The sequence below is a fragment of the Cottoperca gobio genome, chromosome 11, assembly GCF_900634415.1.
Source record: "Cottoperca gobio chromosome 11, fCotGob3.1, whole genome shotgun sequence".
Classification (NCBI taxonomy): Eukaryota; Metazoa; Chordata; class Actinopteri; order Perciformes; family Bovichtidae; genus Cottoperca; species Cottoperca gobio.
Window position 1 is genome coordinate 10029983 of NC_041365.1, and position 12934 is coordinate 10042916.

The window sequence follows — 12934 nt, forward strand, 5'->3', positions numbered from 1 at the left end:
AAACACTTTTCACTGTCAGTTCAGACACCTGATCTCATGATGAATTTTGTATTTTCAGTACATGATAATTGGTTCAGATCAGGGTTAAGAAATACTGAGCTCATGAGACGACGGCTGAAGCAAAAAATTAAGTTTGAAAATTAAGCAAAAATGCTTATTGTTCTCTACTTTCAGCTTCTTAAATGTGAAGATTTGCTGCTTTTTCTTTTGGGTTCTGGGAAATTTAAGCATACATTGTTCCTTCTTGTTTTTAACAGTTTTCTGACATTTCATAGCCTTGAAAAATAATTGATGAATCAAAAACAATTGTTAGAAGAATCAACAATGAAAATAATAGTTGCAGCACTACATGAGTCTAAGTCTCCACAGAGTCAGACCAGATGCCATAAGGGTTAGATTAAAATGTCTTTACATTTTATTACCCATTATTAAAGTCTAAACTATACACTACCAAGACTTCTGGTGCCGGAACAGTGAATTTATTATTCATTTATTTATTTTGTTGGTTAAAAATAGCCCAAGTTTGAGTCTAAAATAATTGGAATCTGCCAATTAAATACTCTTTGTTTCCTTATCACCTGTACACCTCCTCCCAGGCTCTCCAAATCTTTGAAATCATATTAAGGACTCAAACTCTGTACCCTCATAATGACAGTAATTCAGCATTTGCTGTTATTACTGTGGGGAAAGCCGTGAAAAAGCATGTAGCGAGTAATGTGCCGCTAAAACAGTGACTGTTTATTAAATAATCTTACAAAGAGACTCACATTTTAACTGCATCTTGTGATAACTGGCTTCTTGTTCCTTTAGCTGTTGTTTAGTGCTTGGCATAAACCTTGGGCAATGATTTAAAAGTTCATCTGTGATAATGAGAGTCACAATACAATAATACAAAATTGAATGGCTGTAGAGCGATACTTTAAAGCAGATGGCTTTCTTATAAATGCTTATTGACCTGGCTGTGAACTCTTGTAAGAGCTTATTGGTGATTCTCAATGTTGTGTGTGTGTGTGTGTGTGTGTCTCTGTCTCTGTGTGTGTGTGTGTGTGTGTGTGTGTGTGTGTGTGTGTGTGTGTGTGTGTGTGTGTGTGTGTGTGTGTGTGTGTGTGTGTGTGTGTGTGTGTGTGTGTGTGTGTGTGTGTGTGTGTGTGTGTAAAGGAAGTTGAGCTTTGTACTGTAATTTTAAGAATGTATTTTTGTTCTGTGTGTCTTTGTAGCCGCCGACGCCAAGGAGCAGCAGTTTTGGATCAATCAGCTCCAAGCATGTGCCAGACGTCACTCTGACAGCAGTGCCATGGTAAAATACACACACACACACACACACACATATACACACACACACACACACATACATACATACACACATTCTTGCAATAACAGAGTTGTAAACATTACTCTGGCGTTTGTTCCTCAGGAAGAGAAGTGAGCGGAAAGCCTTCACGTTTCCCTTCTGATTCCTGTTTCCCTGTCTGTTTATAAATGTGACAAGTTTCCCATTTCAGTAAACTCAGGTCAGGTTCATGAGTTCAACATGTTGTCAGTCTGTGTGCAGGTGCAGGTCCTCCACCAGGTGAAAACCTTCTGTACAGTCCTGAAAAGTGCTGGCTCTCTTTATTTCTGTTCTGCTTTTAGTCCACTGGCTCTTTGAGTCTAAAGGTGACACATTTCTTCCACGCCATTTTTCTAACCATCTCTCTATATCGCGCACCGTTAAAAAAAGTGTGTGTGTGTGTGTGTGTGTGTGTGTGTGTGTCTGATGCAAGAAGTAATAATAATACATTTTATTTGGAGGCGCCTTTCAAGACACCCAAGGACACCTTACAAAATACAAGAGATAAGAACAGCAGGACATTGGAAGGGAGAAGCAGACAAACAACACCAGAGATAAGGTGGAAACACAGGAAGAAAGCCAGACAGAGAAGAGGGGGGGAGGATGATGGCGACTACAGAGAGTAGGCCAGTTTGAATAAGTGAGTTTTGAGGTGGGACTTGAATGTTGAATTCCAGAGCCTGGGAGCAGTGCAGCTGAAGGCCCTGGTGATGAGGCATGATGTGGGGATTGTTAGTAGACCAGCTGAGGATGAGCGGAGGGAGCAGGAGGGGGTATACTCCTGAAGGAGGTCAGATAGGTAGGTGGGGGCGAGTTTGTGGAGGGCTTTGTAGGTGAGCAGGAGGTTTTTGTAGTCGATCTGGGATTGAACAGGGAGCCAGTGAAGCTTTAGGAGAATGGGGGTGATGTGTTCAGAGGATTTGGTGCGTTAATCCAAACTTAATTTATTTTGCACATTTTTGGTATTAAAGTTGCTTTTGTACTGTGAACGTATAGTTGTTGTTGGTCTTTGCTGCAGCTGTAAATTAACAAGCTGATGTTGTGATGCGTGTAATACACTTTCTAACTTCTGAAGATCATTTGGTGACTGATTTCATAACACTGATGTTTATTTGTCACGACTTTTGCAAAGATGCTAGTGGACATTTCCAATGTTGGGAAATGTAAACATTATCATCGTGAAACATCTGTACAAGCGAAAACAATTCAACTGACAGGCTCTGAAACTCCCATTGTACAGAGAAGCTGTCCTGGACTGAAGGAATGTCATGCTGAATTGTAGGCGTTGGATTGCTGATAGCCTGTATGATATGAAAATCTGCTACATTTCAAAGGTCACTGTCAAAAGAAGACAAATAAGTGTGAATGTCATGGTTATCTTAAAAAAGAACATTAACAACTCTGTCGAACAGTAAATAAAGGCAAAGCTTTTGTCATGTTGTGTAACAATTCTTTCCATTAATCTGTCTGTGCGTGTGTGTGTGTGTGTGTTTGGTTTCAGGGGAGGAAGCTAAAGGGCTCCGATGAACACTTGAGTGTGGAACGAGCAGGAGGAGGCCAGGAGATGCTGGTGAGTCAAACACTGAGATGTACCTGCTTCCTGTTTCACAAACGTAGTTTCACCTACAAACATTAGAGAGCGCACAGAAAACTCCAACATCTGTCGTGCAGTGTACATTTTCTATCCCATGTTGACTACTCTTTGAAAAGACACTTTGTCATGTGTCTTTTTAAACAATTACCCCAGCCTCATTGTGCTGCCTCATCACCGGCTCGCTTATTCAGCATGTAGCTCTTTACCACTTGAAACTGCTGCACAGCTGGAAGACGGGGAAAGTCCAATTACTCTGCTCAGCCGTGATGAGGGAAAGCAGTCAAAACACCAGAGGAAATTGGATAAGCAAGGAAAAAGTGGAAGAAGAAAGACGGTCCATCTCTCTTTTTCTTTCTGCCCTACGGAGCTGAACGGGCATTTTGTTCCTGTTCGTTGACTGTGGGGCATTACCACGGCAGCAGCTGTTATTACTGTACCCACTGCTGTGGTCTAATCCGTCCCTGAGCTGCACTGTCTGTCTCTCAGATCATTATCGCAGCTTCTCCGCCATTGCGACAGTCAGCAGTGGAGGCTCTGATAACACAAAAGGTGTAGCTGGATTTATTATTTACCAAAAAAAAGGGTCAGGGATTCATTGTCCTCGTCTTTATTAGAAACTGAGTAAAAATACAGATGTAGTAAATACATTTATCAGACTTGCCTGAGAGAGGCTTTTATTTTAAAGTTGATGAGGTAGAATGAAGATTATGTTTGTACGCTAGTTTTCTCCTCAGCGTAGATGGTGCAGGACTTTATCCGTGGAGAGCCATGGGCGGTGGACAAAAGATCAGGAACACCTGAAGATATTGTGCAGGTGTAAAACTGTATTACAAATGGCCATTGAGCTTCTCTGACACAGCAAAAGATTTGAATCCTCACACTCTCAGCTCAAGGTTAATTTAATAGCTCTTTCTTGAGTTTTTGATCATAGCAGTATGATTTTCATCAGCAGATGGAGTTACCAGATACATTTACAAATCATGTAAGTTTTGGCTCAGACGTGATCTCTCTCTCTGTTTATCCTCCCAATACACAAATGAGCCTTGTTATGAGTAAGAAAGTGTTTCCATCTTCTACTCTTGTGCAACAATTAGGAGTTGGTTCATTGAGAGTCACATGCTTCATGTACGTCATGAGTAATTAGCTAAGTCTGCTTCTATTGCACTTGCCTTTTGCAACAATAATACGCCACATTTTCCACTTCAACCTAGTATAAAAACGTTTTGCGATTTTAAAAAGCGTTTCCAGCGTCAGGTTTTGTAACGCACAAATTGAGAATGTGGATGGAAAAGCAGCTAATGACAGACAGACAAGATTGACTGTCTCTTGACTCTAATGCAGTTAGCCATAATGGCTTTTTCAGGCAGCTACTTTCTGTATTTAGTAAGTAAGTATTTGAAAAAACATCACATTTAGTTAGATAGGTGTAGGTGTTGTACCTTAATGTTATACAAATGCAAAGTATAGACTTTGACCAAATAAAGTGGAAATTTACTTTGAGGAATTCTTGTTTTGTAATCAGTTGTCAATCATTCTTGCTCTTTTACGATAGCAGTAGAAGGCTCGTGCAGCCGGTTCCAATGTACGTTGTTTTGCATTAGTTCTACACTGTGCGTATCTATGGCAGAAATCCTGTTGAGCCATTGCATTAAGTATAAATCTAGCTTCAGGTAGTGTTCAACATCTGTCTCCAATGTCAAGAATGAACTTTGAAACTCAATTAAATAATCTAGTGCTACTATATTACATTACATTACATTCTGCATACTGACATAACCACACTGACTGTGTGCAATAAAGCTCCTTGTTCAATAAAGCAATAACTCTTTAATGGATGAGTGGACCATAGTGATGGAATGAGAGTAAAACAAACATTCACATCAACACAGCAGAATGGTCAGTGCGGCGGCCATGTTTATATGTACTTTTCCCTTTGCAAACACTGTTGTTTTTTGTAGTGGGCTGACTTCCCTATAAACCGACTTGACGCAAGTTGCGGAATCGCTGAGTAATGATCGAACGAGCAGTGCAGTAGTATGATGTCGTGAGATTTCAGTGGAGTATTGACTGTTGGCTCGGTAACAAACCAAGACACACAGATGTTGATAATTTATTATGTGCTAATCGGCCCAGGCTACATGATGAGCATCAACAAGAGACATACAAAAGGAAAACGCCGACGATGGTGATGAGGCGTGATGTGGGGGTCGTCAGTAGACCAGCTGAGGATGAGCGGAGGGAGCGGGAGGGGGTATACTCCTGAAGGAGGTCACTTAGGTAGGTGGGGGGCTTTGTAGGTGAGCAGGATGTTTTTGTAGTGGATCCGGGATTGAACAGGGAGCCAGTGAAGTTTCAGGAGAATGGGGGTGATGTGTTCAGAGGATTTGGTGCGGGTCGTGATCCGGGCAGCGGCGTTTTGGATGATTTGAAGTCGGTTGAGCAGTTTGGTTGGAAGGCCAGAGAGAACAGCATTACAGTAGTCGATCCGTGATGTCACAAAAGCATGGACCAAGACTTCTGTACTGGATTGGGACAGGGACAGGCGGAGTCTGGAGATGTTGCGCAGGTGGAAAAAAGCAGTGCGGGTGATGTTCTTTATGTGGGGTACAAAGGAGAGGATGCTGTCCAGAGTGACACTAAGGCTCTTCACTTGACTGGAGAACGGTACGGAGAAGCCATCGATGATGAAGTTTGGGGCAGTGGAAGTTTGTGTTTTGGATAAATTGCTTTTGGAGCCGATGAGAATGGCCTCGGTTTTGTCGCCATTGAGTTTCAAGGAGTTCCTGGTCATCCATCTCCGAACGTCTTGTAGGCAGGTGGTGAGGGATGTGGGCGGTCGGGCAGTGGTGGGTTTTGTAGAAATGTACACCTGAGTGTCATCGGCATAACAGTGAAAGTGGACATTGTGGTGGCGGAGGATTGTGCCAAGGGGAAGGAGGTAGATAATGAACAATAGTGCACCCAGTACTGACTCCTGGGGGACACCCCATGACACAGCAGAACACCTGGACCTGTGGTTGCTCAGTTGCACATATTGTTGTCTGTTGTAGAGATAAGATGAAAACCAGGAAAGTGCTACACCAGAGATCCCAATGTCAGCCAGGCGCTGGATGAGTGTCTGGTGGGAGATGGTGTCAAAGGCAGCGGTGAGGTCAAGGAGGATAAGGATGGTGAGTAGTTCAGAGTCCGCTGCACGGAGGAGGTCGTTGGTGAGTTTGACCAGGGCTCTTTCAGTACTGTGGTTGGGGCGAAAACCAGGTTGAAAAGGTTCATGGAGGTTGTTTGTGTCGAGGTGCAGCTGAAGTTGAGCAGCAACGACTCGTTCAAGGGTTTTGGAGATGGAGATGGAGAGGTTGGAGATGGGCCGGTAATGGTTTAGGTCAGCTGGGTCAGCACCAGGCTTTTTTGAGAACCGTCATAATTGCAGCTGTTTTGAGGGAGGGGGGTACAGATCCAGTGGTGAGGGAGGAGTTAATTATTCTTGTGATCATGGGGGTGATGGAAGGTAGACAGGCTTTGATGAGGATAGTGGGGAGGGGGTCGAGCTGACGGGTAGTGGGTTTGGATTTAAGGATGAGCTTGGAGATGGTCGATTCTATTGCTAGTGAGAAGTTGGAGAGGTTGCTGGTGAATGGTTGGCTGGTGGTAGCCATCCAGGGTGGATCACTTGGGGAAGTACAGGATGAGGCCAGCTGATGATGGATGGTGTTGATTTTGGTGTCAAAGAATTGCAGGAAGTCATTGCAGTGGTCGGTGGAGATATCTGGCGGGAGAGTTGTAGCTGGCTGAAGTAGGTGACTGACTGTTGAGAAGAGGATTCTAGTGTTATTTTTACCAGTGTTGATGAGGTTGGAGTAGTAGGAGGATTTTGCGGGGGAGAGAGCTTTCTTGTAGAGGTGTAGGTGTTCAGTGTAAAGTTGGATGTGCACTGAGAGTCCAGTCTTTTTGCACAGCCGCTCGAGTCGACGACCAGTGGTTTTTAGTTGTCGAAGGTCTGCGGTGAACCAGGGAGCGGTGTGAACAAAGGAGACTGTGCAAGTTTTGAGGGGGGCCAGAGCATCCAGGGAAGAGGAGACACAGTCATTGTAGTGACTCACCAGTTCATCAGGGGAGAAGGATGGGGGAGGACTGGGGGAGGAGTTAATGAGGGTGGTGAAATCCGTGGGGTTGATGTGTTTAATGTTTCTGAAGGAGATGGTCCGTTGCTTTTTTATGGTGGATAGGGGGGCTTTGACCTTGAAGGACACAACTTTATGGTCAGAGATGGGGAACTCTGCAATAGTGAGGTTAGAGGGAGTAAGACCAGTGCAGCAGATTAAATCCAGTATGTGACCTTTGTTATGCGTTGGGAAGTTGACATGCTGTGTGATACCAAGACATTCAAGAAGTGAGGTGAAGTCATTGGCAAGAGTACTGGAAGGGTCGTCGATATGGATGTTAAAGTCCCCCACAAGGATGACAGTGGGGGACATCGCACAGACAGATGTTAAAGGTTCTGATAGTTCAGTGAGAAAAACAGCAGAGGTTTTAGGAGGTCTGTAGATGGTAACAATAATGATGGGTGCAGAGCCAGTGAGTTTCACAGCTAGGCATTCAAAAGAGGAATGATGGGGTACAGTGATAGTATTGACTTTAATGGTCTCACGATAGAGCACAGCAAGACCAGCCCCTCTCCCGGTAGCACGGCGTTTACTGAAGAAGGTGAAGCCAGGTGGGACAGCTTCATTAAGGTGGGAGAAGTCGTTTGGCTGTTGCCAAGTCTCAGTGAGGCACAAGAAGTCAAGGTTTTTGTCAATAATGAACTCATAAACCAGTAAGGCCTTGCTGGTGAGAGATCTTATATTGAAAAGAGCCCGTTTTAAACAGTCCAGTGGCGCATAGGTGACCGCCTTTTGAAGGTTCAGTAGCACACTGTGATTGACAGTACAGGTGGCGGTGCGAGGGGGGCGGGGCTCAGTGGACCAGAAAGAGCAAATGTTTGGGTAGGGGCTGGTGGCTGAGAGCCGTTAAGGTATGGATGGAGTCCGCCAGAAAATCTCCCTTATTTTGAAACTCCAATGTTGACAGGTATGCTGTAGGTTTGTGTCGTCACCCTTCGCGAAGTACAGCGGAGGAGGGAATGTGAATGTGCAAAGCAACCAAAGAAAATAGTAATAAAAAATATATATTTAATTTATCTTTTTTATTATTTTTTTGCTTTATCTACAAACAATTTTGCGACCCTCCTGCAGTACGTCTGCAGACCCCCTGTTGAAGACCTATTTATTAGATTTAGGGCTGTCGAATTAGCGCGTTAATTTCAATTAATTAATCACAGAAAAAATAGCGTGGTAAAAATATTAACGCAGATTAATCGCACTCCTAGTTAATCGCTTGACAGCCCTAACTAGATTGTATATGGGATGAATAGAGCTTTGAACACAACGATACACAGGGCCATAGCCAGGAATTTAGAAATACGGAGGTTAAAGTCCAAATGTTTTTTGGAGTCAGTTAGACACTTCAGACCAACTTTATATTCATCTGGACCTCCTCCTGTTAAATACAATTTAAAAGAACAATCAGAAAATTAGAAATTTAAGCTATATTGCATGTTTCCACCCAGACAATTAACAGTTGGCCTACTGCTTTTATTTAGACTTAGTTTAGTTTTGTTTAGTGGGCTTCATATACAAAATATTCTTGAAGCATTGAAGCTCCTTTCCTTAGCATTTAAAGAATTCTCCCAGCTCTTATCAGGGATGCCACTTAGATTCTTCTGGGTCATTTCACTCAGTTAGAAACCTTCCCACGTAAAACTTGTTTGTCCGCAGCCCCAGTCAGGCAGTTAGCACAGCTGTAGGTTATCAAGCTAATTAGCAGCCTGATAAATAGGCCATGTGTAACCACACACACACACACACACCCACAGCCACACGCACGTAACCCCGGACAGTAAGGGCACTAAAAGTCAGACCTTGGAGTGGGACTCGTAATGTTGTTTACTTTGTGCTTGAATAAAGAAAGCGTATTGGTGCCACTCCTGCCTACTGGTTTGTTTGTTTGTTTTTGGCTTTAAACTTGGTTTTTGCTACAGTATTATTCATTTATACAATGTTCAAATAAGGTTTAAATTCCAGAAATTCACTTAAAATAGTTATGAGTTTGTATGCATTTGTGTATATATGTATTTAAAAACTATTTTCATACCCTCTAACTAAGATTATTACTGAATAGCTAATTGTGTGTAATTATCGTGGTTCCCTGTAGTGCAGAAAATGACAGGTCAGCAGCTGACCGTTGCACCGGCTACCCACGCTGCCTCTCACAGGGCCAAGTCCGCCCACGTTCGAGTGACAGCAGAGCAACTGTGAAGCAGCAAGCCTCAAGACTTTTTTTTCTACCACTGAGCTTGGTCTGTCAGGCGTAGAGTATCCTGCCTTTTATGTGTAAGATTAGAAGACTGGAGGCCCAATCATGGTCCAACATTTACCAAGGCCTAAAATTTATGTCATGACTATATTTTCAAATTCGGATTGAAGGGTAGATACCTCAGCAATGGTGTGTCATTGCAATCTTTCCCGAAGTGTTGCAATATTTCTTATATACTTTGTACTCCAACATGAATCTGTAGGTCACAAGATTACTGCAGAAATCTTCTTACTAAGTCACTTTTGCCTGTAACTTGAGCTCTTAAAGTCTTATGTTCTTGAACAAAGAGAAACAATCTGCCAATGAGAATGTTTTCGTCTCTATACTTTTCAGTATAGAGACGAAAACATTCTCATCAATTTCTTTCAAGTATTTTCTTTAAACCAAGTTTATTTTTCTCCATTACAGGCGCCCTTCTTCCTTCTTGTTTCAAAGCACATACTTTCATTTACAAAAAAATCTTAAAATAAAAATTCTCAATGTACTTGAGTTTTTAGCATTTGATTTTAGACTGGAATGATCATATTTATTTTGTTGATCTTTACTCTTTTTGTCAAATACTGGACACAAGCACATCTTCAGGCCTCTAAAGTGTTTGATATTAAACAATATTTGGGCTAGCTCTACTAGCTCACCTGGTAAAGGGGGCACCCCATTACTAAGGCGACCTGTGGCCCTTTGCTGCATGTCATCCCCTCTCTCTCCCCCTTTCGTATCTATCTGCAGCTGTACTAAAAAAAACATGACAAAAATAAATGAGGACAAGTAGACTGGTTCATTTTTAAAAGGTCATAATCCAAAAATATTGGAAAACACTGCCAAGAATTTGGCAACCCCTATATTGAGCATGTTTCTCATCTCTCCCTTCCATCACGTCCCCTCTTTGCCTTTTCCTCTTTGCATTTTCTTGGTCTGATATTCCAGTGTATGGAAATGCTCGGGGTTTTGTGCCATTTTTGGAGGATGAATCCTCCGCATTTCTTATCTGTTCGCATTCCTGAAATGCTGTTTCCTTTTCTGCTTACTCACGCCTCGTGGCTTAGCCTTGCACAATACAACAGTGTTCTCCTGTAAGCTGATTTATTTTCTGTTAAAAAACGTACTCAAGGGCCTGCCCTTCATATAGTGTTTTAATGGATATAAACGCAAGGAAAATGCTCGTATTTTTGTCTAATTTGGTGTTTTTACTTGCATGTGTTTCTACTTATCACTATTCAAATTAGCAGAATAACGAGCAATTAACAACTAATCATGTATTTGGCATAATGTTACAACACAATGTTGGTAATTGGTTTGATTTCTGCATAGTGAGAAGCATCAACTTTGAATGCTGGTGGTTTCCCTCTCAGTGAGCAGTGTCCTGCCATGGAAGTTGTTTATTTGATTTATTGAATCTATTTCATTTTTACTGCTGCCGTGAACAGACCTCTGTGCTCTTCTGAGGGATACATCTCTGTGGCGTTGTTTCTCTGCGCTGTTGTACACTAATGGAGAGTAAAGACAGGAAAGAGAGAGAGATTCTGGTCCGACATGGCTGCCTGTGTGAGCGCAGAGGTCAGTGAACCGAAGACACAAGAGTCACAGAGGGGAAGCAAAGGAGGCATCAGAATGAAGAATGTGATGTGACTTTAGCTGAGAACAAAAACAAAACAACAAAAGTGATGACAACCTTTTTTTTTTTTTTATAAAACTCAGTTGAACTTGAATCCACAAACCTGGTGGTGGCACCTACTGTATAGCTGCATTTGTCAGGATTTCTTTTGTTTTTAGTAATATGTTCACTTTAGTTTTAATTATTGGGTTCTTTGAAAGTTTAGCTTAAGATGACCAAAGATGCTCTATTTCTAAAGAGCAATATGCCTTTACCCCACATCCTGCATGCTTAAAGAAAAGTGGGTCTTTATTATTTAACCTTTTATTATTATTATTATTATTATTATTATATTATATTCACTTGTTTTAGCTTCTCCAACACGAGGAGTTGGCTACTTTTTTTTCACTTGTTCTTGGACAACTGTCCAGCTGTTAAAATTGATTCCTGGTGTCAGGTTGATGGGCCCTTGTAGACAGAAAGAAAAGAGATGGCATATGTAATCGTATTGTTTTACTGTGAAATGTTTGAGATATTGGTATATGATGTATATATTACAGGAACTTCTCTCACTTTCTCCTCTTGCAGTTGAGATGGATAATGTTCCTCTGCTAATCTAAGAAATAAGGACACAGACACACAGACACAAGGAAATGTCTCGATGCTAAAACTGAGTCCCATTTATTAACTGAAAAGTTAGTTTTATCAACCTCTGACTAATATTTAATAGCTAATATCCTGTTCTATATTTACACAACATGTATAGGCTATAAGTTGTATGCTTCTAGGCAGCATTGACATAAGAAATCTTAAAGTTATTAAAATGAAGAAAGCCAAATAGCATTCATCTTTACTGGCTTCCAGGTATGGCTAATGTTAGCTACCATTAACGTTAGCCAAGCTACTGAGAAGAACATATTTTTTATAAAAGCTGAGGGAAGGCATACTCCTGGAGCTCTTTGTATGCCACTATATCTACTAACTGCTGCGTTGTGTCCCACTTGACTTATTTAAATGACTTTGTTACAGGAAGCTTGACGGTTAAGATTAGTTAGAAGTTTAACAAATGACTAGCTAACATTTAGCATTAACTGACTTATCTTATAGTTCTTATACTAAAGAAACGGAGAAAATAAATGTTTCTTTTTTCTGTACAAAAGGTTTGTTTGATTTGGGGAAGAGAAACTTTGGCATTCCCTAGTGAAACTTTTTTTTCTGAGATCATTTTTAAGAGCATGCACTTCCTTTTGACATTTTCATGCTCCTTCCACGTTTAAATTCCCACACTACTCTTTCTCCCTTTCTGTGCCACCCCCTGCTTCCCCCCAGGGCTCCTCATCCTCTGGTCGGACCCGTAGCTTCTCCCTCCTCCCCCACCTAACCCCATCTTCATCCCCGGGTTCTCAGCGGCATCTGAGCCACGTGGCCTCACCCAGCAACATCGTCACCATCACCCACCACAAATCTCCGGCTGCAGCTCGGCGGGCCAAGAGTCTGTACCCGGAACGGCTGCTGGAGGTCAAAGAGGTGGGTGTCAAAGGCGTAACAATATTTTTTTATAACCCTTGGCCTCAAGACTTGAATTTGAGAGCAGACGCATGGCCTTTTGTTTGGAATGTTTTTGCCTTTTATGGGGTTGCACAGGAATAAGATAAGGAAGTGGAGGTGGATGTTCAAAAACATGAATGTACGATTCTGTTTTATTACAACTTCATTGCTGAGATCAATCAATGAACGATCAACGAATCAATGTTTGAACTAATACTACAACAGCATTCAGCTGTTTGCTCTTCATTATCTGATGTTCTTCTAGCAAGACTTTCTGAACAATTGGTGTGAGTCTTTTTGCCGACAGACTCGCGCATAAAAAGCTACATTTTGTGATAATACAACTGAAATACAGATTTTTTTTTTTTATTGTTGTGTTGTCATTTCATAGATATTCTTGAAGGGTTTATATTTTGAGGGTACTGCCCATTGTTCGGATGGCCCTAATAGTCCGAAAAAT

At 41.8% G+C, this 12934-nt stretch overlaps 1 protein-coding gene across 1 annotated transcript in view; it reads left to right on the plus strand.

Annotated features, from left to right (window-relative positions):
- Positions 1-12934, plus strand: part of LOC115015452 (oxysterol-binding protein-related protein 10) — a 65978-nt gene that overhangs the window by 18808 nt on the left and 34236 nt on the right. The window contains 3 exon segments of the mRNA XM_075074136.1: positions 1218-1297; positions 2832-2900; positions 12256-12453. Of these exon segments, the coding sequence (XP_074930237.1) occupies positions 1218-1297; positions 2832-2900; positions 12256-12453 (347 nt within the window).